This window comes from Grus americana, chromosome Z (assembly GCF_028858705.1).
Source record: "Grus americana isolate bGruAme1 chromosome Z, bGruAme1.mat, whole genome shotgun sequence".
In the NCBI taxonomy this organism is placed as follows: Eukaryota; Metazoa; Chordata; class Aves; order Gruiformes; family Gruidae; genus Grus; species Grus americana.
Window position 1 is genome coordinate 15,525,520 of NC_072891.1, and position 27,714 is coordinate 15,553,233.

The 27,714-nt window shown below is 42.6% G+C and overlaps 1 protein-coding gene across 5 annotated transcripts; it reads right to left on the reverse strand.

Moving 5' to 3' along the window:
• On the reverse strand, positions 1-27,248 carry DAB2 (DAB adaptor protein 2). Of its 5 annotated transcripts, XM_054810105.1 has the most exons (15): positions 27,041-27,247; positions 13,691-13,810; positions 12,434-12,573; positions 11,603-11,701; positions 11,154-11,285; positions 9,043-9,123; positions 8,778-8,801; positions 8,473-8,520; positions 8,229-8,291; positions 5,710-6,345; positions 4,742-4,886; positions 3,630-4,157; positions 3,038-3,129; positions 2,169-2,236; positions 1-1,456 (listed from the first exon to the last, which is right to left on the reverse strand). In XM_054810105.1, exons 2-14 carry the CDS (start codon positions 13,782-13,784, stop codon positions 2,174-2,176), a joined length of 2,145 nt encoding a protein of 714 aa, XP_054666080.1. In that variant the 5' UTR covers positions 13,785-13,810; positions 27,041-27,247; the 3' UTR covers positions 1-1,456; positions 2,169-2,173. The 5 variants fall into 5 exon arrangements, with proteins under 5 accessions (XP_054666080.1, XP_054666083.1, XP_054666082.1 ...); XM_054810108.1 differs by lacking the exon at positions 11,154-11,285 and having other exon boundaries at positions 27,041-27,248; XM_054810107.1 differs by lacking the exon at positions 8,778-8,801.
• Positions 27,249-27,714: the final 466 nt, after the last annotated feature.

The following is a 27,714-nucleotide window of genomic DNA, read 5'->3' on the forward strand; positions in this document are numbered from 1 at the left end:
TTTGTTATGAAGAGTTGCTTCTGTTTAATGTCATTAGGTAACATCACTTGAGATACAACAGTGTAACATCCATAAGTTTCTACATTTCCAGTTTGAGACAAATATTTAAATTCATAGTTTTGTTTTTTTTTTGCATTACAGAAAGTGCAAGAGAAGTTTATATACAAGACTAATTATATGACTGGCTGAATTGGGTCCTAAGGCTGTATTCAAGTTGACTTAGCTCTCCATTTCAGCAACTGCTTAGGCATTTGATTTAACAATAGTATTTCAAGTTCATACTTGGCATTAACAGAAAAAAACCTCTAACATATCAGCCATCACCACTGGCCAAGAATGTAGTTGTAACAGTCAGTCATAACCAACTGATTTAAAGATGTTTTAGTAAAGAGGTTCTTCAGAAAAGGCATGGTTTTCAAGAGATGGAGGACCACCTCACATTAATGGCACAAAAGGGGTGCATCTTTTCACAAGGAATCTAGGCATGGAGTGAAGTCATGATTGTCCTTTGCTTTCTAATATACTGGAAACATGCCACACTACACCATGTGACAACTCAAACTGAGCAACATTAGAGACATTCACTGAGATCTACATAAGAAGCCTACCTGCTTGTTCCATTTGTCTGCCAAGCCACCTTAATAGCAAATAAGTCCTAGTAGATTTCCCTCCCTGAAAAGCAGCCATATTAGCACCAAGACAATAGTTAATGTCCATGACTACCTCAATGATCTGCAAGAAGTATTTCAGCTTATCTGACCCTACAGTGTAGAACTCTAGTACTCAGGACTCCAGCAGTTCTGTTAAAAGGTCCAGTCCCTTTATTACACATCTATGGCAGAATGATAATTTTACTACTAGTTAGATAGAGAAGTATTGGTTCCCCCCTGCCATCATATGGTTGACATCTTTGTGGCTCAGAGACCAAGTCATATGTCCAGTCACCAATTAGAACTGAGTAGTATCCACTTAACTTTACAACTGGCTGCTGTTGTGATAACAGGCAACTGACCTAGTTGTTTAAGGTGTGGAGTTCTAGCTACTAATTCAATTCCCTTATGCAAAGGCAACACTTCTTCCCAAGGTACATTCAGTTCCTACATTTTAGGACAGTAAGTGCTACAGAAAGAGGAATTGGGGTGACCAGGTTTACAAGACACATGACTTAGGGTTGCTAAGCTTTTCTGTGGAAGATTGCAAAGAACTAAAGTAAAGTTAACATCCACCAATTTGAATTTGGGTCTCCAGTACAAGTCCAGCTCTCCATTTGCTTTGCCCTGAATTATTGTCTTCACAGCATGTTCTTTGAGGGTTTGTGTTTCAATCCACCTGGACATGTTTTAGATTACAGACATCATGGAACAGCAGCAAAAGTGGCAGACAGCAAAGTGAAACATGTAGAAAAATCATGTTGAGAAGAGGTCCAGTTATTCCATTTGTCCTTTTCTGGTTATGCCTAGCATGATGAAAAGGATGTAGGGTTAGGGTGGCTGTAAGTTACAGTTTTATTGCTTTAACTAGCTTAGAGCTAATGAGAACAAAACTAAAGCAATAAATAGCAACACTTGTCTTCTGTTAGAAGCCAAACAGTATTTCAGGGGAAGACTTAGAGGTGTGGCAGAGGAATAGGTTTGCTGATTTGACGGTTCATGTTCTGTAGTCAATGGTACGAGAGTTACATTAGTTTCTAGTAACAAAAGCTCTCATAACAGCCATTATTCTATTTTTACTCCAATTCACCCAGAGTATAAACCCACAATTATTTAGGGGATCAAACTTCAGAAAGCTGTATGGGGCACTGAGTGCTAACACCTTCCTAAGGAGATGTCTGAAGGAATTCAGTCAGCCCCTGAGTTTTGCAGCACATATTTACTCATTAACTTTCTTCAATAAAACGAAATCTAGATCTGTTGTGGCCTTAAGACTTAAGTCTGTAGAAGAATAAAATATTTTTAAGAAAGTGAAGCTGGCTAGGCTTAACTAGAATGCAGCTATTTACAAGTCTAAGTAGAGGTACTCTAGCAGAAGTGTTCTTCTAGGGACTGTTTACCATACTTCAGAGGAGCATTAGTGTTAAGGTAGTGTAGTTTTTAGCCAGCTCTTTGCCAAAGGTTTTCTGAATCAATTTCAGAGAATTAAGTAGGTTGTCTTATTAGCAGAAGACTTACCTGATCTATGCAAATGGGTTGCCAAAAGGATCACCAAAAGGACCAGAAGGTGGTTTCTGAGATTCCTTCTAAGGAAAGAGAGATCATAGGCTGTTATTGGGTTTCCAGGTTTCACCAGATTTACTCTAAATGGCTACATCAGTTAGTTCCTGTTGCAAACACATTCTAGAAAGTATTCTGTGGAGGCCCTGCTAAGTACATATTAACTGTACTGCTTTAACAAGAGAAAATGGCTCTAAAGCTGTGTTAGCAGTTACCCTAGTCTGAGGCAAGGTATCCTTCAGAAAATCCATGTGTGCTTACTGAACACTCATGTGGAGCTGAGCCAGTGTAGTCACAATGACATCTGTTTCAGCCAAATGCTAGATGTCTTAAGTCCAAGGCCTTCAAGTCCTGTCTCCCAAACAGAGTGATGGGGTTAAGCCACTTCCTCCCCCCAGAGGGTACTGAACATGGGAGCCTCCCATTTGTTCAGCAAGAGAGCTGCACATCCACACTTAGTCTGCTTAGTCTACTCCATAGAAAGGTAAGCATAACCAAAGTGGAAGACTTCTGCAGATACATTACTTTTCAGTCTTTTGTAGAAGCTCCCAATACCGAAGAACTTCCTGCTAGGGCTTGCAGCTTGGGGAACTGGCTTATGGAGCCAAGCCAAATGGAATTATACTTTGTCAGCCTATGCCCTCTGCTAGATTAACTATTAGCCTCAGATACGCAAGAAGTTTTGTTCCACAGCCTCTAAAGCCAGAAGTAAGCCAGTGCTCAGGCACCCTTGCCCTTAAGGAGAAAGATAGAGAGCTTGGTGGTGGTGCATTGGTGGTTTTTTTTTGTTTGTGGGTGGGTTTTGTTTGTTTGTTTTTACTACTTACAGATGAGGCACTGAAAAAGTCTGTTTTAGCTTGACTTTCAAACAGGCCATCAGCTGGCAGCACACTTTGTCGAGGAACAGGCTTTGGTGGTTCTACAGAAAAGAGACATACTGCTGTAATCACTTAACATCTTTATCAAGTACTCATCTTTGCTTAATTAGATACACAAAAAACCACACATGGAAGTTTCTTTGAGTGACCTCACAATTTTCTCCTGCTTGTCCCTCACTACACTTAAGCTAGATGGGACTTTTAATATGGGACTTCTAATATGGGACAGACCTCGTTTACCTCATTCTAGCAAAGTAGTTTAGGCACTAGGTGTCAGTGTTCGGCCACTGACATCGATCAAGTATGTAACATCATTAGGTGAGACAGTCTTTCAACTCTGTTTCAGTAACCATTAAGTCAGTTTTAGTTCTATCAGAAAAGACATCCCAATCCCTGAGCAGCTATCCAAGAGAAAAAAAAAAAAAGATTTTACTACTCATTTTGGCAGAGAGCTTGCTAGCTTCCATGTCATCATGAGCTGTACTATTTTGAGGAATGCCCACTTTACTACTAAAATAATTGCTGAAAGCTCCAGAAGCACCTGAAAGGCTTTGTTGCTCTCCTCTCCTTGCTGGTACTGCAGGTGGCTTTGTCAGCTGGAAGTCTTTGAACATTTCCTTGACATCCTTCATCTCTTTATCACCAAGTGGATCCAGAGCAATAAAAGCATCACTCTCTCTCTTGGATAGCTCTTTCTGAGGTGCAGTTCTAGGTGGTGGCTGAGGTGGGCTGGTTGTTGTTGACACAGAGGGCAGTACAGATGGTGTTTGAGCAGGTAGTGTTGAAGGTGGGAACACACTACTCTGGAAGGGATTTACAGCACTGGATGGCTGTGCCCATGAACTAGATGGAACTTGAGCTGGCTGTGCCCAGAGACCAGAGGGCTGCGGGGCTGCTGGACCAAAAGATGCAGGCTGGTTCCAACTTGGCACTGCTTGAGTACCAAAGGCAAGTGGTTGAGTAAATCCTGTAGGCTGTGCAGGTATCATAGACCCAGGAAAGACTGATGCAGCCTGTGTGAAGGCAGGTGTCTGTGCACTCCATGGTGATGAAGTTACTGGCAAGCCACCTAGGGGGAGATTGGTGTTACACAGCACTTCAATGATCTGAAGACCTCAAGCAGGAGTGTATCAATTCCACTGAGCATACCAGCAAAACATTTTGCATGTACTGTTTGCAAAAATCCATTGGTTTACACTTAAAAAAAATCAAGTCTTTTCAGGGGGAAGGGGGTTAATTTTTTTTTACTTTGTTCCATTTTAGCCCTGGAAGAAGAGAATTGAGGTTGATGTACAGAAGGAGGAACATACATAGTCCTAGCACAGAAGTGACAGGTGCATTTGTCATAGTTACTTCTGTGTAAATGATTATTAATACTCTGCAGCAGTGTCACCCTAGCCTCCCAAGCTGTGTTTGGCTCACTTGAACCTTGTTTGCCTGAAGCAGCAATCTGCTGTCAAAGCTTAAGCAAAAATGCCTGTTACAGTTAAGGATGCAGAGTTTAGGTCTCTTTTCACAGAACTTAATAGTTTAGGGCAGACAGCACATGAATTAAAGAGCATGGCACTACACATGAAGTAAAGGAAAACTAGAACCCCTGTTGTTGGTGTTAGATATCTTAGGCTGGAACAAGACCAGTCTTTGCGAACTAACCTAGACCAGCCAATGGAGGTGCCGTAGTAGGACTTGTTTTGAAGAGGTCCAGTGGCACAGGTCCTGTTTGTGCCACTGAGGTCAAGCTAAGGCTCTCTGTAGTTGGCACAAAGAAGTCTGAGCTAAATAAGTCATTCGATGCAGTCTAGAAAGAAAAAAAGCTTTGTGAGATGCCATGGCAGAACACATGCTAGCATGATCAAGACCCCCTACTCCACAGCTACAAACTGTTATTTCACCTAAAGCAGAGAGCTTTGATGTATCCTTTAGAGACCAAGTATAACAGTTTCAAACACCATTTTGTTCATGCCTACTGAGATGCATAGCATTAAGTAGACATAATATATAGTAGTCACAAGTCAACAGCAGAAGAATAAGACTTAAAGTGACTGAATTATGAGCTTCCCTCTGCCCCCCACCCCTCTAAACATTCCTCCTCAGTCTGCAGCGACCCCTGCAGTCGTGGCAAGGTCAGCAACAGAGTTTTGCATCATCTGAGTGCAAGACAAATGCAGCTGACCCAGAGCCACCCTGTGTCTAATCAGGCAAGTCTTTGAGATTGCCCTGACGAGGCAGGTACTGAGAAACTACATAGATTTCTGAAAGCTAGCCTAGTACCTCATAGTTATGAAACCACAAATAGATGAGCATACAGCAATCATAACAGGTTCTGGCATTATATCAAGTGTCAATATACATAGCAGCGTACTTACCAGACCTTTGCAGAAGTATGGCAGCATTAAGAAAGAGAGTATATAATTTAGTGAACATTGCTACTACAAAGCATTCATGAATGTTAGAATGTACCATGGCTGCAGAGAGGTTAGAGTAAGCACGGCAGGTAGAAGAGAAGTAAATGTGTTGTGATGCTGTTTAGCCAGTTACACAGTATGAAGAAAGAAACACTTCCTTCACCCAGCTTCTCTAAGAGCATGCATATCACCATTAATTACTTGAACATTGTTCACCTTGACAGACCTCCTTCCTCTTCCTGGCTTGGTACTTTGTGGCGGTGGGCTAATTGTTATAGACTCATGTGACATGAGCTGGATATTGCTTTCAGAATCCAGCTTTACTCCATTCTGCAGAGATACTCCTTTGGAAGGACCTTCCACAAACAGGTTTGATGGGGCTTTAAGAAAGCCATTCTGTTCTCTCTCGGGTACTCCATTTGGAGCTCTTGCTGCAGGTGACTGACTTTGAAGTGGCCACTGGCTTGTTAGTGCTTCTCGTTTGCCAGTTCTATTAGAAATCTGGTCAAACTGTTTACCAAAGTAGTCAATATCACCATTTGAAGCACCATTACCCACTGGTGTGAAGGTACTCAGACTTTCCTTCTTCTGATGAGCAGATTTTAGAGAATCAAATGAAGGTGGTGCAGATTTGTTTGGCTGTGCAAAAGGATCATCACTGAAAGGGTCTGGATTAGGTGTGGGAAAGAAGCTGAGATTGGTAGAGAAAGAACTCTCAGGTAAGAAGGGTGGCTGTGGCTTTGGTTGTGGAAGAGAATTTTTCATGCCATTCAAGAAGAGATCCTCTTTTGTAAAAGTCTGTTTGGTCTCAATTTCAGAATTTAGATCCACTAACAGAATCTCTTTAGCTTCCTATTTGTTCAGAAAGAAAAATAAAGTTAGTTTTATGTAGTACTTGCTGCATAGTACACAAGCTCACGGAAAACGCTGCAAAAGAAGAGATCCTAGTATCCAATACATTATACTAATAAGTATTCAATGTCACAGTGAAATTGCACTAAAGCTTCATCTTAGAAGTCATTCAGATAAGTACTGCTGGCTGTGGTAAAAATCACAGCTACTTAGTTTCAGAAACTCCATGTTAAAAGCACCTCTTTTAAGATCCCTTAAATATCAGATGCTTCTACAGCCTATAGACTGCAGAGTCACTGCACTAATTACACCTAGGCTTTCACTTGACTCAAGAACCCCTGTTTGAGTTCCAGGTCTTTGTTCTGACAAGTTGTAAAATCACATTGCCTTACTGTGAATTCAAGGTGCAGTCTCAGCTTTGGAGTAAGAGTGGAGAGCTATTTGCCAGTGGAAGATATTAGCATGTCATCTTTCCACCAAGCAGGTGATCGAAGGATAAAATTTGGTCACTAGCTGGATTGACAGCACCAGTTGTATCATGGCTGATGGTGGCTTACAGTGCCAGAATAAACCAGGAGGATTTTTGAGGTTATAGTGAGCTACAACAAGGTTTATGCACACTTCTGTGGAATTAAGCCACACCTTGAGCTAGAGCTTACTCATCTAGAATGGCCAGGAGTCCACTCTGAGGGACTGACTTAAGGATTCACTTGTCCCTAAAATGAGCCTCAGCTTTAAAGCTCTTTAGCAGAGTGTCTGTAATAGGTCTCACAGCAGCAGAGGCATGTACTACTAGTATATATTTCTAAGACACCTGACTAGAGAGGTGGGCTGTGCAAACCTCATCAAGTTCAACAAGGCCCTGTGCAAGGTCCCGCATGTGGGTCGGGGCAATCCCAAACATAGATACAGGCTGGGCAGTGGATTGAGAACAGCCCTGTGGATAAGCACTTGGAGTATTGGTGGATGAAAAACTGAATATGAGCTGGCAATGTGCACTCAGCCTAGAAAAGCCAATTGCATCCTAGGCTGCATCAAAAGAAATGTGGCCAGCATGTTGAGGGAGGTGATTCTGCCCCTCTACTCTGTTGTCATGAGACCCCACCTGGAGTACTGCATCCAGCTCTGGGGTCACCTGTACAGGAAAGACATGGACCTGCTTGAGCAGGTCCAGAGGAGGACCACAGAAATGATCAGGGGGCTGGAGCACTGCCATTATGAGGACAGCCTGAGAGATTTGGGGTTGTTTAGCATAAGAAAAGAGAAGGCTCTAGGGACACCTTAGAGCAGCCTTCCAGTACCTGAAGGGGCCTACAGGAAAGCTGGAGAGGGACTGTTTATCAGGGAGTGTAGTGACAGGACAAGGGGGAATGGGTTCAAGCTGAAGGAGGGTCGATTTAGATTAGATGTTAGGAAGAAATTCTTCCCTGTGAGGGTGGTGAGGCACTGGCACAGGTTGCCCAGAGAGGCTGTGAATGCCCCCTCCCTGGAAGTGTTCAAGGCCAGGTTGGATGGGGCTTTGGGCAACATGGTCTAGTGGAGGGTGTCCCTGCCCTTGGGGGGGGGGGGGGGGGGGGGGCGGGGCTGGAACTAGATGATCTTTGGGTTTCTAACCCAAACCTGTCTATGATTCTATGACTAACAATACAGGATTATCTCTGTCATGCAGTCTCAAGTGAACTCTGCTGGATAAGAATGACATTAGCTGCTCTAGTTAGTAAGCAGATATTAGAGCCCTAAGACACTAGTACACTGATGACAGCTAGACAAATGTCTTGGTTTCTAGTTGCACCGAGACTAACAAAGTAAAACCAGATCTTATTACTGGGACTAAGTTTACTCTCAAAGCAAGAGCCAAGACAGCTAAGCTATATTCTACTTACTGTGGGACTGCTCATATCAGGAGGTGTTGACATATCCCCAAACAAGTCCATCTGGTCAACTCCCTTGAAGCCACAAATATTGAAAGAATTGATATCTGTTAGAGTTCTTATAAGAGCAAGAATTAAACATCATGCAGATCTACTATAAACACACCTATAAATACAGCATTTCCCACATAATGTGAAGACAGTCAATTATGACCTCCTTAATGGCATCAGCATAAAGTTCTAAAATTTAACATACCAGTTTCATTTTGTCAGCCTGATGAGCAGGTAATGCTTCGCTATCATTCTGAAATAGACGGATAACAGTGTCAGCAGTAATTGGAATATCAAAACTTGCCTTAAGCAAAGGCTTCAAAGAGCAAGTGATGGAAAGAAAGAGGAATTATGAGGAGATTACTATTCAGTATTAATTCTGTAGGCACCTTTTACTCCCATTTCAGTGTAATTGGGCATTTGACATTGCCTCCATAATGCTGGCAGCGTCAAGAAAGTTGTGTTGCAGCAGCATACCTAAACAAGTGAGGCTGAGTGGGAGTAACTTACCTCAGTTTTACTGGCTTCTTCACTCTAAAGAGGAAAAGAAGGCTTTTAGTACCTAAACATCATACAGATTATCCAAAGCTTCTCGCTTTGGATCTATGAGGTAATAAAACTGCTGGCACGCCTACCAACCAACCAATAGCTTCAAGTGATCCTGGATTTAGACAGATCTCAGTGTGAAGCCTTATGAAGAGCCCAAAAGCCAAGCCAAAGCTGAAGCAAGATTTATTTCTGTGCAGACTAATGCAGCTTCTATAATTTTACTCACCTTTTTCTTGTCTTCTTCTTTCTTCTTCATATTATATATTAGTTGAAAGAGGTCCTTAAGATCAACAACTAGAGGCTCAGCCTGAAAAAGAATGTAGACTTTAGGCCATGTATTACTTTTTCCTGGATTTCTACTGAAGCAAGCTGTGCAGCAAGCCAAACTTATCTCAACCTTACTGTTGCACCATTTAGATAACAGGAAAAGCAAGAGTTTTAAGGACTGTCTAGTCTCCACACAAGAGCACTTAAGCGGAATCTAAGGGTAATGGGGCACAGCCAGCTTAGAACTGTTGTTAACTCCACAGGGAAAGTGGCTGTACTTGTGCTGAGCCTGCTATTTTTTGCTAAAAAGCTTATAGTGCAAAATTTCGTAAGTGCATAGCAAGTCCTAGTCATATTCCCCTCGCAAGTGCAAAGTTTATCCAAGCTCTCTGGTAGTCTTAGGAGAAAAAAAAAAATTGACATCTATCTGTTTTCTACCAACTCCAACACTGATCCTGGAGAAAACTTCCACAGCTAGTACTACATTTATTTTAAAAAGGATGCAAATAGTAAATCAGTAAGGCAAACAAGATTATCATCACCTCAAATGTGTAGAGCAGACACCAGCTTTAAGTGGTATCTGTATCAGGATGAAAATTACAGTTAGAAATTTACTGCATTCCCTGTATACCTATAAACAAGAATGTTGCTGTGATAGTGGCAGGTTCAGCTATACTGATTTGGAACTTTTGCTTGAGGCATATAGCAGCTATGTCAGTGTCTAGAGTAGGACAAAAGTTTCCCATGTTCGGCCACCACTTTTGGCTCAAGCCGAGCATCTGTTGAACACATCTCACTGCTTATGTCTAAGCATCATCCTCTCCTAATCAAGGTTTTAGATATGCAACTGCAGGAAAAGCCATTTCAAGAGTTACCAACTTTAACAAACAGTAGAACTGCAGTCTAGAGCTGAAGAAGTCCTTACTCTTCAGCTAGTCAAATTTGTGTTAAAAACAACTAGCAGCAATTCAAGAGCTGTCTAAAGCTTGGCTAAGCTTATATGCTGGCAAGTAACACCCCATGGTGAAAAGCTCTGAGAGAACAAACTTAACTCCAGAGCAGGCACAGATGACTTTTGTACTTCATCTAGAATTCCAGTGAAGCCAATATAACACAGGACTCTGATAAATTAATAACACAGGCTTAGGAAAGGGTGTGACAGCTGTTAAAGTAGTAACATGCTCTAACAAGGAGCCCTTCAGTCCCACCTGCAGTGGGTCTGAAGCTGCCAACAGGTTCTCCAGGAAAGCAAGCAGTGGTACGTATGAAGAAATTACTAGCTTTAAAGTCTTGGCTCATCAGGTCATTACAGTGACTATTATAAAGACATTATAATAACAAGTGCAGTTATAGACATTTATCATTTATTAAGTTCAGGTCATTTAAGAATTACTGCTGAGTAGTATGCAGCTTCCAAGTAGCTTGTTTCCAATACTACCTGTGTAAAGATTCTCTTCAGAGGGACAAACCCTGCCTACAGGATTTCTGCATGGAGGAAACCTATCACAGAAGGATTGGAATCCTTCCCAGAAGTAACTCTAAGAGGGCCAGACCTGTCATTCACTGAGCGCAGAAACGCTATTGCAATTGAGTAAGCCTGTTTTCACTGCTGCACAAGACAAAGCATCATGAGAACTAACCTAGTAGAGTTTTAACATCATTCCTGTTAATTCTAAGTGAAGCTCTGGCTATTTGACTCAAGAATTAGCATTCTCACTGACAGTAACAGGCCACTGTACAGGAAAGCCCATGATAATGGCTCCATTCATCTCACTAATGACTTCCATGGTGCACAGACATGTTAAGCAAGGTTAATCATAGTAAGCAATGCTACTTGAGTGTTCTTATTCTGGATACAGAGAAGCTGAACAAGATAAAAGCCGTTGGTGATACAGTCAATTCCTACTGCCCTCCTCTATGCGGAGAGTCTATCCATCCTGTGCTGGTATTCCCCTATACCTCATAGGACTACCAGCAAAACACTACACCCTTATCACATGTTAAGTTTTTATATAATAGCATTATTCAAGCATATATAACAGCAAGGGGGAAAGGATGTCTTATCCATACCTGTTGTGCAGTTTTTATGGCAAAAAACTGGTGCTGGCCTTCTCCTCCACATATATAGCCGAAGGCACGGTTGTCTGTTACATCCCGAGCAATAAAGGAGATTTTGTTTACTGGATGCTCATGCTCTATGACCTAGAATTGGGGGGAAAAAAGCCTCTAGTGGTTTAAATTGCTGGAGACCTAATAGCTGCTTTGCTCTGTAGTTGGAATGATTGAGACTATTAGAAGACTTCAGTTCAAGACTCAGATAGATCCGCCTTTGCCTAACCACAATAGTATGTAGCTATCTTTCTGGTAGGAAGCTTCAGAATTACAACTCATTTCACAAGCCAATTTTTACATGTGGAAGGCGGGGATGATGCCAATAAGGAATCTAGTTCAGATTGGTCTAGCTTCCAAGTAACTTACTTGCTTTAAGAACCACATTAAGAGAATAAGTCATATCTTACCCCAGATTTCTCATCTATTATCTTGATACCAGTGAGGGAGATGTTCACCCAGATCTTCTGTTTGTGCTGACCCTGTGAACGGGCTGCCACTGCCATTCCCTAAAAAAAGATGAAATATTAATGAGACTTCTGTTAGATTGAGCTTTAACTTGCTCCCTTATATTCCTCATGAGCCCGTGGCTGTGACTGGACTAGCGCTAGTCCATTTGTTCCTATGCAACTGTACAGTTAGAGCAGCATTCCTCTTGTAACATATGTCAGACAAGGTTTAAAGTGATACCTCAGAACTAGATTGTTTCCTCTGTAGATGTTTTGGAGCTTTAAAAATTCTTATCTGAGTTCACAAAAGTGCTGCAGTAGCAACATCCTTAGCAGCTTTCCTGGCCTGATTGAAGCTTACGTGAGTGTTCTGCTCTCCAGAAGCAATCATCCTTGTTGCTGCAGGGTCTCATTTATTCTTTGGCTTATCTATATCTCTTGGTGTCACTATTGCCACAGGATGCCAACTCGTGCTTAGAGGTGAGCGTGAAATTGCACAGAGTTCCTCCCTCCCCATCCAAAACCAAGCTCACTATCTGCTATCAAGTTCATATTTGTAAGCATCCACACTGAATGCTTACAACAGAACCAAAGGAGCATTCCCAAGCTATTAGAGAAACATTGTCCTTTGAACAAGGGGTTACAGCCTTAGAAGTAACATCCATCTAGGATGGTGCTGTTCTAACTATATTACCATTAAGCTGTATTTGAAGTTGTGCCAAAGTGACTATTTGATCTGCTTTCTGAAGGCTACCCAGAAGTTGTTCCTTACATGCCAGCTCAAGCTCTTACCTTCAGCTTCATCATTGAATCCTGACTCATTTTGTCTCCTCTTGCCTCTGGGACATCATCAATACCTATGAGTTTAGCTTTGTATCTTACACCATCACCTTTGAATCTGGCCAAGAGAGATTCATCTGTCTTTTCTGGCCCTGGAGACAGAAATGTTTTTTGTTTTTAAGAGAGATATGTCTATGTTGTGGTTTTGAGATCTTTTAAAAAAATGTATATACCATATAAGGACATATTAAAACTGTGCCTTGAGTATAGCTGACTAAACAATGCTTAGACTTTCCAGTACTGTGCATGCAAGATGGTGACTCCTTTAAGGTCACGCTGCTCTCACAGAATCTGGCCTCAGTTCAAAGACTGGAGCCCAGTGCTTAATATTTTTGGGGACTTCAGAACAATTGTTTGCCATATAAAAGACTGAAATATTTATCAGCAACAGCCAAGTAGATATAAGCGCTCAGCAAAACGCCAAGCAGAAATGGTACTTCCCATGGCCATACAGGATGTTCAATAAGCCTTTCAGATATTAGCCCCTAGCTTTGGTGTAGTAAGATCTCTTCTTGGCATGCAAGAATCTCCTAGTTCCTGTGCTAGAACTTTTTATCAGCACCATAATTTCTACAACAAGTCCTGGTACCCTGTCCATGTAATCAGTTGGGATTTTAGCTAATTTACTATTTCTGCTGTTCCCACTACTCAGAATTACTTGCTTTTCTTCTCTGCATGCTCAACGTACTCCAAGCGTGTACCTAGGTATGTATTTCTGTATGAGGTAATTATATTTACATGACCTAATCGATTAAAAAATCTATCTTCTGATCTACAACAACTCTCATTAAATGAGTTTTGTAGCTTCTCTGAACTAGAATCTGTATCAGTGTCCAGCACATCACTCCCTCCCTAGAGGGAGGGGAGGAAGTGAGGTCAGGTTCAGACTGACAGGTACCTGGATGGTCCTGTGTCTGGTCACCTCCTCGGGAGGTTTTCACTTCTCTGGGATTTTGGTGACTTGTCAGGCTCAGCAAATGAATCATTTAACAAGTGGAACTGAGAGCTTTAGAACTTAAAGCTATGAAAAACCTTTCAAGCTAAAAGCCTACCTTCTGATTTGTTTTACTAGCTTATTTACTCATTATTTCAGTTGGCTTGAAACCTCAAAGTTATTTTTACTAGGCTGTGAGAGTGATATTAGTTTTAGGCAAATGCAAAAGATTGATACTGACTACAGGAGGCGTTCAAGAGGTCAGCATTTCTTACCCTTCTTTTTTTCTTTCTTTGAAGGTTGTGCTTTTGGTGGAGCCTGTTGCTCAGGCTGGCTGTTGATAGAAGTAGTATCAGCTTCAGTAGACATGATGAGATGGTGGTCAGCTGTGCTTGCTGTAGTTTTTAAAAATCCAGATAACAGTCAGTAGGCAGATAAGAATATTTCTTCTTCAAGGTAAAATATTATATTAGCCCAGTTTTGTTCTATTGAATGCTGAAGCCCACTAATGCTTGAAAGTTTTAGTAGTGATCATATAGGAAGTCTGACTTACCATCTGTTCATCTCGGGCTACAGGGAGCATGAAGTTATGGCCACTAGGTGATGAACTCCCACCTCAGTAATACCTAATCAGTAGATCACACTGACCTACATCCACAGGCTGTACTTGCAGCACCCTATTTTAATCTGTCAACCTTTAGCTTTTTACTCTTTAAAGCTATTTATAGACCCTCAGGTATTTTGCTCTATTCTCCTTTAGCACTGCTAGCTGCATCTCTACAGTATGGGAGAGAGCACAAGAAATATTTGCTAGGATCTGTTCCAAACATCCATGAAGATGACACCAAAAACACCCAAAAGAAGCCACTAGATCCTATTTATGTTTCTGAAGTCTGAGGTTATACCACCCAACAGGTAAAAGCAAATAAATTCCTTAGGCTGCAGACAGACTGTTCCAGGAAAAAACACAACAAAACCTAAACCCAAACCCCTTGTCTTAACCGTAATAAGTAAACTTAGGTTTTCATTAAAAAGGACCCCAAACCCTGCAAGTTAACTGGAACTATGGACTAGTATGACTTACTTCTATGCCATGAGACCCTTCTGCCTCTGAGATACAAGAGATTCAAGAAAATAATCTGCAGTCACTATATTTTCTTCCTACACAGCCAAAGCATTGATTCACACCAAATAAAGTGACTCATTTTCTTTATGGAGGTCTGAAGATCATCTGTACCCAACCAGACAGAACTGGACATTCACATCTGCTACAAAAACTGTCCTATGAATCTTCTGTCTGGGGTACTGCAGTGGCTTCAGTTAGTTCCTTGAACTTTAGGGTGACAAATCATAGAATGGTTTGGGTTGGAAGGGATCTTAAAAATCATCTAGTTCCAGCCCCGCTGCTGCGGGCAGGGACACCCTCCACTAGACCACGCTGCCCAAAGCCCCATCCAACCTGGCCTTGAACACTTCCAGGGATGGGGCATCCACAACCTCTCTGGGCAACCTGTGCCAGTGCCTCACCACCCTCACAATAAAGAATTTCTTTCTAACATCTAATCTCAATCAACCCTCCTCCAGCTTGAAGCCATTACCCCTTGTCCTGTCACTACACTCCCTGATAAACAGTCCCTCACCAGCTTTCCTGTAGGCCCCTTCAGGTACTGGAAAGCCGCAATTAGATCTCCCCACAGCCTTCTTTTATTTAGGCTGAACAACCCCAACTCTCTCAGCCTGTCCTCACAGCAGAGGTGCTCCAGCCCTCTGATCAGCTTCGTGGCCCTCCTCTGGACTCTCTCCAACAGCTCCATGTCTCTCCTGTACTGGGGACCCCAGAGCTGGACGCAGTACTCCAGGTGGGGGTCTCATGAGAGAAGACTAGAGGGGCAGGATCACCTCCCTCAACCTGCTGGTCACACGTCTTTTGATGCAGCCCAGGACACAGCTGGCTTTCTGGACTGCAAGCGCACACTGCTGGGTCATGTTGAGTTTCTCATCAATCAATACCCCCAAGTCCTTCTCAGGGCTGCTTTCAATCCATTCCTCACCCAACCTATAGTTGTACTTGGGATTGCGCCAACCCACGTGCAGGACCTTGCACTTGGCCTTGTTGAACTTCATGCGGTTCGCCAATGAAGCCAAGAGATTGTTTAGATGATTAAGTAGGCGGGCTACCCTCTACTATTAATTTCCCCTATATCCAGGCAAGCAGCCACAGACAAAGCCACCCCTTTTATCCAGCACAGCATTTGAGACATACTATGTACCTAGATACAAGTGCTGAAGCATTGTATATCCTCTAGCATTAGAAGCTTGTAATTCTCAATAGCCTACTCCTCATTTGCCATAGTTGCAGCTAATGCTTTATCCATTACTTGGAAGTTACTTTCAGGGTTTTACTCTCACTCAAGCCTTCCCCTCTTCCCTCAATTCATTACTAAGTCAATAGCTACAGACTGACTCATCCAGCTTGCCAGTAACAGAGTAATGGATGTCAAAGCTTAACTGATTCTTCACCTAGGAATTTGTGTTCTTCCTAGGTCTTTAAGAGAGAATTTCACCCTGAAGGCCTCTATTTCTATTTAAACAGAAGGGAGGCCTTTAGGGAACTTGCTATTAATATAAGCAAAGTTAGATCTAGCTGCTTACCATATGGTTTGTGAATTGCATTTAGCATTGCTCAAGTAAATCAACAGAGATAACAGTGCTCATATGGGAAAAATCTCTGGCAGCTATACCTGTTCCACTCTAAGTAACTTATCTCACCATAGCTAGGGAGCATTTGATGCAAGGGAGCAAAGGTGTTGCTATGAAAATTTCAAGTGGTTCTGAGTAGAAATAGATGTTAGAAGAGTTGATATAGCAAGTCGTGGTTATTTAGGAAGTGTTATCTCTGAAAGAGTGGTTTGTGTGCCCATTCTTACAAAGGAGCAAGGGGAAAACTATTACAGCCAACAGGGAGTTTTCAGGACACTTGCACCAGTGCTAAAAAGAAGTGTGTCCATTGAAAACCACACATTAAGCAAGTAAAATGAAGCAAACTGAATTCTACTCTAAAACTAACTAGACTAGCTTGTCTGATGGTATTATTTTGGGTGGAGATAGTCTTTAGACTTCAGCATAATGACCCTCTCCCCAGATTTATCAAGTCCTTCAGAAACAGAGAGGAAGAAAGGACAGAGCTAAGATTGAATCATTAGTTTACCACCCACCTCCATCTGGAAGGTTACTGTTTAGAGAATAGAATGGAAAGGCCTGGAGAACAGAGTTAAGACATGCTCTCTAGGAGCTGAGTCATAGCTTTAGGATATTCTGCCCAGCTCCATGCCGGAAAAAAGAAATAACAACCTCAAGGTGCTGAGTCCTGCCTGTCAGTGATCCTGCTTCCCCAATTTAATTGGTAGAACTACACCCAGCTCTGCTGTTGTACAGCCACAGTTAAGTATCTCACTCTGAATTAAAGTTAAGAGGCAATAATAAGCAAATAACCTAGGAAGGAGCAAATATGCACTAACAAGACCTCACTTTGGCAACTATAAAGTGGTAGAAACTCAGATGGGCAGTTGCCATCTTTAAACTTTAATCATCCCTCCATTATTGCCATCTGCCTCCATCCTATGGAGACCAGATCACTTATTTGCATAGAGCCAGACAGCACAAAATGCCAAGATGGAAGAAAATGGGCAGGGATACACACAAGTCTGGCTGAACCCTTGCAAATACCCTCTGTCTTACTGTGGAGAAGCTCATTCTCAGTGCTAGCAATGCAATATGAGAATGTTAGTGAGGGCTTTCTGGCCAGCTTACAGGACATACTCTCCTATCTGAGGTCTGGCACAGCTCCTATCACCTGGTGAGATTCACTGTACATGGCAGTTATTTATCATACCTTTGGAGAACTCAATATCTTTGAGAATCATATCTCTGGAGCATGAGAATTAGCAAAACTAAGAATGCAAGGATGGACAAAAGCTGCCTTAATACACATTCATATTTTAAGTAACTGCTTCTTGACATCTTAGTTAATCCACCAGGCTAGCATACAATTGCCCCAGGCTTTACCTTAAAATTTCACTGGAGTGGGGAGCAACATTTCATAGCTTGAGCTAGCTTGTCTGCTAGTCTGCTTGGAGTATGAGATTCTGGGTTCGATGCTTTAGACCCAAGTTAAAGTTGTGCAAGGTCTTTGTCAGAATTAAGTTTGGTTTATCTTACTGGAAAATGCTGGTGAGCTCAACCTGCAAGTAACTAAAGTGAAGTTAAAAATCTTCTGTTTGTAGTCCTTGCTTGGAGCCTTCCTTTCACAGTACTCAGTCCCTTAGTATTTCCTTACTCAGACTGCAGGACTACAGCAACAAGAGACCAGAACTGTTCTATTATTCTTGAATTCTAAGTTCATCTGAAGAGAGCCAGCCAGCAGTATGGCAGGGCTGGAGATGCATAAGCTTTTATGCAAGGACAGTCATGCCTTCAGTTATATTGGCATAGCGAAAACCAAGATCATTTCCACAGCAACTATGTCAGCAGACTGTTAAGTGATGCCTTTTGAATCTTCTCCATGTAGTTAAGTCCATTGCTATCACCACAGCTTAATTACTCACTATGCAGTTGTATGGCCCATTTTAACTACTATGCTAAATGCACTATTTCAGAAGTCATAGACTGCAGATTTATGGATGCTGCCACCCTGGGAGAAATGCCCCAAATTCTTGCCTGTATCTATAGATAGACACCACATTTTGCTCACCCACTTTTCAATTTACTCCAGAAAGAGCTTAAGAGACCACTAATAGTATCTTCCTCCTTTGCTATAGGGAAAGCTATCCTGTGAAAAAACAAATACTGATCACTCCTTAGGGAAAGGCCATTTCAGGCCCTCAACACACATAGGCCTTGAAGTATGGGCTGTTACCTACTGTCTCAAGTCAGCCAACTCTCCATTCAAGCATTGTACTTTATTTCTACACATTTACTATGGGAATGTCTGTCTTAAGACCTTGGGCATACCATGCTCTTGGTATCTTCTCTGAACTCGCTACAACAAGAGCTGTTGGTAGTGACAAGGCATCCTTGAAATACCTGTTTCTGAGCAAGACTTGAAGCACAAGCCAAACAACTTTTATGGGAAACTAAATGTTGCTCAACAGAGAGGCTTTCACAATTATCCCTTATTTGAGTAAGAGGTGACAACATGGTAGCTACCCTTAATGTTTTGGTTTTTTTTTTTTTTTTACTGTGCACAAGGGAATGAGAATCTTCATTATGGCTGTAGTCTGTCATGGGATTTAAAGACTGTGCAATAATCCTCATACAACAGACAGGCTTTTTACCCTCATCAGACAAAGATAATTGCCTCAATGTTGATGAAAGCTTGTCTGAGAAAAGGTTAGGGACACTGAAAAAGTCAGAGTCAAGGCAGATAAACTAAACATCTGCTCAATAGTCTAACACTTTGTCCTTTTCACAGCCTGTGCTCCTTCTTTGTCCCTTCATACTGCAAGTACATGATTCAGCTTAAAGAGTCATTGCATGTAAATATTAACCTCAAATTAGAATCTGAGAGGCCAGGAGAGGACAAGAGAAGCTTTTGCTGCCAAGTGCAATATAGCCTGTTAGGATGAAGTAGTAACCGGAAGCGCAGTAGTTCAGGCGCTGAATGTGCTTCCAAGTCAGGTTGTTCCCTTCCCCCACACCTTCTTGAAGAGTCAGTCAAGTTCTGGTTAGAAGGTTGTATGAGGACCTGCACAATGTATCCTTAGAAATATCTCTAGACATCAAGTTCTTGCCAGAAGAGCTGTTTTCAGAAGGCTGATAGACAAGCTATCCTCTTGAGTGAATTCAGGACTTCAGTTTTGCATGCTGAGGAAATAGACTAAAGGCTAAACAGCAATATATATAATGACTAACAAGAGCCAAAGCTGTAAAGCCAGATACATTTACTAATAATGGACTATCTTGACTAGCAGCATTCTACCCACATTAGAAGTACAATAGTGCATTTGTGTGACCTCTTAGATGCAAATGTAAGTCAGTCATACAACAAATCTCTATGTGCACAACTATCACATTTTCTGCCTAGTTTCTGCTGCAATGGTAGTGACCCAAGTAGCCTTGAGAAGCACTAGGCATGCATTAATAAATCAGAAACATGAATGTGCTATTCAGACTTTTGCCTTTTAAGCAGGATCATTCATGCTAAGAAGTGAAATAAAATATTATCTTAAGTGTTTTGTTTCATTACTAGAACACCCATTGCTCAAGCATCTGTCAGTGTCTAAGAGTACAAACTGAATAAGCCTTCTGCATGACACAAGATTACTAGGATTTAGATAGAAAATTCCAGCTGCTTGTTCTGATGCAAGCACTACCATTAGTTTGTTTCCTTTATTAAAATAACCAAATTAGTCTGTTAGGAACTAGCATAGCCAGTGACTAATATACATGAAAGATACTAGCCTTACCTACAGGTAGGTTATACCTGATATGTATTGTTCACACTTATACATAACAAGTACCTGCTTGAAGACAAGTGGTGGAAAAGAGTTCATAGACAGCTTGGAAACTGTTCCCTTCCAGTTTATGCCATGTCTGGAATGCAAGAGCAACATCACTTGCCAGAAAGATGACTGCATACAGGCTGTTATTCTGCTAAGTCTAACCCAGGGCCCTGTGGTTAGCATTGTAAGAGAGACAACTGAAAGAAGTGTTGACCTACCTTGCCTGGCAAGTGAAGCTATCTGTCATTTCCACAATCACCAAGGTCTAGGTTAGTGATGCACCCACCTGTGTAACTGTCCTGTTTAGGCTGTATGTAGTTAGTAACATAATTTGTGGTTAAGAGATTACTTGCTTGGTATCATGGCCTCAGTTAAACCAGGCACTTGGCCTGTTGGCCAGAATATTTCTAAATTAACAGCATTTTACTTTAGGGAAATTTTCATGCAACCTGCTTTAAGCCCTGTTTGGTGTTCTGTCCTCTCACCTGAGACATGGATCAATACTTTGCTGAGGTGTTAAGGTACCCTTATGCCAAGGGCTTCCTCTGCCAACAGGAATACCCTTTTGGAATAAGCTACAACTGTACTTACATATTGCAGGACACAGCACATAGTCCAGTTGTCTTTATCATACACAACCAGTAATGAGAAACAGGAAAGGGTAACATTCATCTACTTCATGGGATAGAAGTGTGGTAATGGACACATCAGGGAACACCTCCTTTGTGTGGCTCTTTCCCCAGTACCAGCTGCAAAGTAGATTAAGATCTTAGTACTCTAATTAGTCATGTCAGCTATAGATGTTGTCATGTACCACTGCTGGTGCAGGATCATGCCTGTGAAACTACCCAGACATCTTACCATTTCAGCCAACTGTTATTTCATCAGTTGAACAGAACAGTCTGTTCTCATCATATCAGTGTATCAGTCTCCTCTGAGCTGTTTGAGTTTTAATTTCTACATTCTTGCTAAAACCAAGTTCCTCAAAGTATTTTCTGCAAACTTGAGTCACAGGAATCATGGCCAAGTGAACATCACAAGGTTGACAGCTGGAACCAAACAGGTCACTCATTTCAAGTGGTACAATTGAACTGTCATTTTTTGCCATTGTACTATGCTTTTTATAACATAATTTCTGATGAGATAAACAGTTACTTCTCAACCCAGCTATCACAGTAGCTCTATTTTGGATTTTTCTTCCACTTGTAATGGCAATAAATACAGCTGTTGCAGGAATATTAGAACAGAGGGCTCAGGAGAAGTCATGACCAGTTTAAACAAGCTGTACCTGACTAACAACTTGAAATGATATAAATTAGCAGCTATTGACCTCTGTTTACTTTAAAGGAAGAAGATGAAATGCTTCTCATGAGCTAGTGCTATCTGGTTCCCTGAAGACTTAATCTCAAGCTGAAGGGAACTAGCACTGTCATAGTCTGTTTAATAGTTTTCTTCAGCCAGGAACTTCAGTGTTCAAAGGTAGTGTCCAGACGCTGAACTAGTTCATCTCAAATTATGATTTGTTCCAGGAACAACGCAGCTTCTTGCAACAAGTCTTGGTATCAGCCTTTCCAATCTCTGTTCAGCATTTAGCATTCCAACCTATTAGTTAATTTCTTAGATTAAGAAACTCCTTCACTCTTACTACAAGCAACACCAGCATCTGAACTCCAGAGTCCTCTTTTACAAAGAGATTGATAGGTATCCCACTATGCTCTTTCTGGATAGAGAGCTACTCGGTTGGTAACACAGGCTTATTATTAGATTATATGCTTAGATTATCCACAAGAAGTTTCTTCATATCAGTCTTCCAGAAAGACAGCATGCTTTGCAGCATGTTAAGGTGCTGCTTGTCTATACCACTCACTCCAGTTTCCAGTGCTGAAGCCTCATAAATCAGTGGTGCCTGAGCCAGAGTTCAGTTGGCCATTCTAGCTATTGCTCAGGAAAGCATCACCTGCCTACTCACCAGATGAGGAATCTCAGGCCATGTGCCTGCAGTGCATACCACTCGATCTTCTGTCAGTACTACTTGTTGCAACTCACTGGATATACCAAACAACCTGGAAGCAAAGCAGTTGTTAATCAAGGCAGCTAGTGTTTACTCAGATGCAAACTAGTTTGAACTAGACAACAGTTCAAACACTTCATTTCCAGCTGTACTCCTAACTCCCTCCTGCCTAGGACTGTTTCTGATCTTCTTGCTAGTTAGTGTAGTGAAGGACTCTTGCCAATAGCCATGCTTTTCACCCCCTTCCTCAGAGCAGGAACTTGACACATATTGAAGCTGTTATCATAGGTTATTTCAGCTGCATGCTGTTAACTGTCCAGTGCTGGCAGAGTTATCCCTCTTTACAGTTTGGGTGTGTGCAAGCTGTACTGAGAGAGATTGCATATGTTCTGTATATCCTGTGCTGAACTGTAAGTGATCTCTACCTGTTTGAATGTATCTGTACGAGCAACAGGATTTTGCTGTATTTTTCTTGTGTTCACCCAACCTAAAACCATGTAGTCATGACCCCAGTATCATGTACCACAGTTTGCATTCCCAGCCTGATGATGCCATGCGCAGCCAAAACCTGTCCTTAAACATTCATTTCAGATGTATTTGAAGAATCTTCCACCTAGCCCCCAGCTACCATGCCTCTTGTGACAACCACTGCTACAAAAGTTTATGTAAGAAGAGTCACTCAATACTGTCTCTTGTAACAGATGCAAGTTATGTTTGTGACATGTTACTAGAAGAGTGCTGGAAATTGTTTGCACCTTATGAGGGCAGGCTCTCCTATAGCAGTTTCAGCCCTCAGTTAGGTATTATGAAGCATACTGCTTAATACAAGGGTTACTCTTGCCTTCAAGATTAGTTATTACCAAGGGCCCCAGCTCTCCCTTGTATATGCAGCAAGAAAGGCAATGAATAACTAAAGACACAAGTCTAAAAAGGTAGTACAGAAAGATCTATACCAGAGGTTAAAAAAAAGACTAACCAGGATTTTCAGAACTCCACTGCAGCTCTTTCAGTAGCTGTCCTACTAAATAGCTAGTCAAGTTTCACAGATGACTATTCTGCAGTAACTTCCCTATTGGTAATTGTAGTTACACATATTTGTGATGTACATTAGGGGAAGTTCACATTATTGCTCCTAAATCCAGACTCTAAAGTAATCCTGACCAGGCTCTCTAATTTTTTGATCTCTGTGATGATCCTGATGATATATTATGCATATGCCCCGCATCCATCAGAAGCATGCAAGGACAAGTGTCAGTCTTCCATCCTGCTCTAGATTTTATCTTCCATCAGCCCTGCTAGCAGCTGTTTGCAGATAGATACTATTCAAGCTACTAGAAAACTCATTCTTACTCATATAGTGATCTTTGTGCCCTTCCTTAAAGGATGAATAACCCTGTTCTGAGAGATTACAGAAGATGTCTGCAAGGCAGAAATACAGGTTGCAATATTAACACTACATCCTTAGTGTTTGCAACTTGTCTTGTCCCTTCTTAGGGGACATTGTCATGAAGCCTCCTGATTGTCAAGGTAAAGGTCTATTATCCTGTCTCTCAGACTTGTTCTGTTGAAGAGATAATCCTCATCGAGTATTTCACCTCTCATTTTACTGCTTAAGGATGCAACATGAACTGACAGAGCAGCAGGAAATTCAGCTCCAAGGCCAATAGTCTGTCATTAATTGCCCCTATAATGTCTGATCTTTGAGATTTAAGATGACATGAACCAGCTATGAAGCTTTAAAAAAATAATCACACAAATAGGTGGGAATAAAGGCCTGCAGGGCATTTCAGCTGAGACATTTAATCCTTAAGCACCCCATAGCATATGCAAGGCACATCCTTTCGGAAAAGGGGAAACCAGAATGGTCTATGCCCCCATCATTCAGTGCTGACAAGAGTTAGATGGGAGAGGATGCTTTGTTCAGCACTCAGCTGTCCAGCCTGTATAAACAAGCTACTCCTGTTGAAACTGGTACTTCTTGTTTATTGACTAGGCCTGCCACTATGCTTCATCCAGCTTCTTTATAACCCTGAGACCCTTGAACCTAGATACAGCCTTAAAATCAGGTTTCTAAAGTCAGTCTGTTTTGTCAGTTATGGTACTTAGACATCTTATTCCATTTGATCCTTCTAACACAACTCCAAGTTGTATTTCTGTGGAATGCATGCTGAGGTAGATGAGTAGTGGCTTATGCTTGGTTGTGTTTCACAGCAGAAGCTCATTAAGAGTTAGCATTCCCCCTCCCCAGGGGGTAGAGTCTTGATTCTACTAATAATCCCTTAGTCTACATGCAAGATCTAGGTTTTTCTCCAAAATGCTTGCGGATTACAAGTTACTTTCATGCTACCTCTTCATCATTTATTTTGACAGAATCTACCCAGCAAGCAAGCAGGATTTGCACCATCACTACTGTTTCTAGAACAAGCTGGCTTTCTCTGGATGTGGAATTTATTGCTTCATTGTCTAAGTAAATTTATGCTTCTGCAGCACTCACATATTGCTAGCCTTGCTGAATAAAGTCCACAAACATTCCCAAGAACTGTGTTAACCCAGCAGGTCACACAAATGTCCCAGCAGCGTGAAGTTCACCAGGAGAGAGGAGCATCAATAGGAGAGAAAGATCTGTAGGTTTGGCAACAATACTCAATGAGTACAGCATATTATGCACTTGCATTTACTTCATATCTCCAGCTATGGTTTTTATCCTAAACATCCTGTCCAGACACCAGCCCTTGATTCCCCTTTCATTGACACTAAGTGCATTTATTTGCTCTCCCACAGAGACAAAACTCTAAGTTCTTTTTTCCACCCTTTGCATGTATTATATTCACCTGTTTAGAGTGTTTCTTTCCATATCTGCTTGTGACAAAGACCTTAAGCAAGAAGTATATCCATAGCTGCTACTGGTCTGCAGTTTCTGCTAATAGGGTTATGCAGGGACTCTGACAAGTAATGCTCTCCTCAGTGAGAAAGTGGGTTATGTACTGCAGATGTATAGAGATACTCAGAAACATAGCAGAAGGCACATCTTAGAACGGATAACTATCTCTACCTTCACAAAAAGAAACTGATGCCAGATTTTTGGCATTTGGCCCATCTTTCAGACTGATAGTGCTAGCATGGCCTCTGGTACTCAGCCAATAGCTTTCTTTGAAGTAAGAGCATAAGAAATGAGAAGTATTGTTAAGTCACAGGACTATCAGACTAGTGCTCATCATTCTCCCAGTCTCCTGTGACAAGCACACAAGACCCAGTTAGATTCCCCTCAGCAGAACCAGCTCTTCATTTAAGATGTGGAGCACCTGGCATTCACTCCACTTTACCCTGAGCCTTCCTATACTCCAAGTCATGAGGTTTGCTAGTTAAGCTACTGTTCTGATGGTTCACCTAACACTCATTTAGCACTGTTATCCACCTTACCATTTCTGCCACTTGGTTCTCCTCCTCCAAATGCAAACTCTGGTGAGTTACTATTAATAGAAATTTCTGCTTTAGACTTGACCACATCCTCAGACCACTCAGAATTTTTGGAAACCCGATTATGCCTTAAGAAACATTGCATTGGATGCAAATGCAGTGATTCTTTGAACAGGGTGGATGACTGCCTCAAACAATCCCCTTCTCAGCTGAAGATGTTCTCTTTGGATTCTGATTCACCTTTCCAATTAGCCACCTACTGCCTCACCCACCTCCTAGAAGGTCCTAATGGAAGCTGATCTAAAGACCTGCTAGCATTATAACTGCCTAACAGGTCACTATCAGACACAAGAACGTATTTTCAATTTACTAGTGCCTGGTAAGTCTTCACAGCCAGCCAGAATACATAGCTTCATAATTATGTTTCTCTAATTGGATCCACATCTCTATTTTGCTATCTACACAGGTGTTCCCATCCCTAAGCATACTTACGCCCATTCCTTAGCATACAATTGGCAAATCTAAGCCTACCCGCTCTCAGATTTAGTACATTTTGGGCAGCCTTGTTTATGGAAGTTACAGAAGAGTTTGAGGTGAAAAATACAGCATTTTAAAGGCAACTGCCTTCATTAAGAGAAGATTAAAATAATTCCTCACCAGCCGCCCCCCCCCCCCCAATCAGGTTAATCCTACCTTACTAGTGGATTTACATACTTCCATAGTAAATGCTCAAGTAACCAGCCTCAGCTTATCCAAGGGGTAGAAGCTCTGCTACAGGGAAGTCCAGCTGTATTGGCAACACCTGCCTTTATGTTACTGCTCAGAGCACAGGCACTGCCCCAAAGTGTCATCATATGATGATCATTAGACTTTAAGTCCCATCAGCTGAGAAGTCAGTTTCTCTGACAGGGTAAAAGACTCATTCCAGTTAATCCTGGACATCCTTAACTATACCCATTTAGCACAGACACAAGTAGCATCTGGAGATTCACCAGCAGACAGAGGGATGCCTAGCAAGGATCTAAAACAAAAACAAAACCCCATCCCTGCTTCACAGCATCCTAACCCTTTCCTCTGCTACTAGAGAGATTCTTTCATATTAGTAATTTATGTGAAATTTAGTGTTGGGTTTTTTTTTCTTTTCTTACCTCCCTCCTCAAAAATGAAAACGCACGTTTATTTTGCTTTGCACCCAAGCTTCCCCAGGGCGCTGGCCCTGCCAGAGCCCGGTGCAGGATGACGACCGCTTTCACCCCGCCTCAGCCGGGACGCGTTCCCCCGCAGCCCGGCTCGGGCAGCGCCGAGCTACCCCCACCGCACCCGCGGCGCGGCCGAGACTCCTCTGCGGGGCCGGGGCCGTCCCAAGCGCTGCAGAGGCCCGGCCGGCGCCGCGACCTCTCCGGCTTTCGGCGGCAAAGCGCAGCCCCGCCGGCGCCTTTTGCCGCGGCGAGATGCGAGCAGCCGTCAGGCTGAGCCCCAGTCCGGCCGCGGCTAGAGCGCTCTTCTCCCGGCGCCCCATCTTTGTTAGTCCCCACCACAGGCACCAACTGTCATGTCCTCGGGGGGGAAGAGGGAAAGGAGGGGGAAGAAAAAAAGGGGGGGGGGAAGCATCCCCACCCTCCCCCTTTTTCCCCGGTGACAGCCCCCTCCCCCGTAAGCTTTGCAAGAGCCGAGCCCCGCATCGCAAAGCTACTTACAGGCTAGATCCGTGCCGCTCCGTGCATGATCCGACGACTGCAGCCGGTAGCCTGGCTGGGACCGGGGGCCCGGTTAAATATTCAGTTGTACTCTCGCCTTGAGATTAGTTAGCCACTCACAGCGAGAGATATGGTTTTAATCAGATGCTGGCAGCTGAGGACTACCCAGGAATGTGCTATGATGTTTTTGCTGCTCGGTCTTGGCTACTCCCCCTCAACGTGTCGGTGCTCACAGGCTTAACCCTTTGCGAGCCGCCGCTCCGGCCCCTGCTGCGGGCGCGGGGGGATCTGGGACCCGTAACAGCCCCCTCCCAGGAGGGAGTCGGAGCCCCACCGAGGACACGCCGGGAGGGGAGTGGGGTGGGAGAGCCGGGGAGCCTGGGGGGGCACGGAAATGTACGGAGCCCACTGTTCTCAGGGCAAAGGTATTTATGCTTCTTAGGCAGCAATGGGCCTGAAATGCTCTTTTTAGAAAATGGGTCCCCTCATGTGTCTGCATAAACGTAGGTGCAGTGATGGTGTTAGCAAGTCTGAGTCCAAACCAACAGCTTATTTTTATAAAAAACCCAACAAAACCTCCCTCTGTGCCCCATTCCCCCCCCCCCCCAAATGTGGGTAGCTGAACTAAAATATTGGGTCAGTGCAATTCAATTTCTGGGTAACATCCAGGCCTG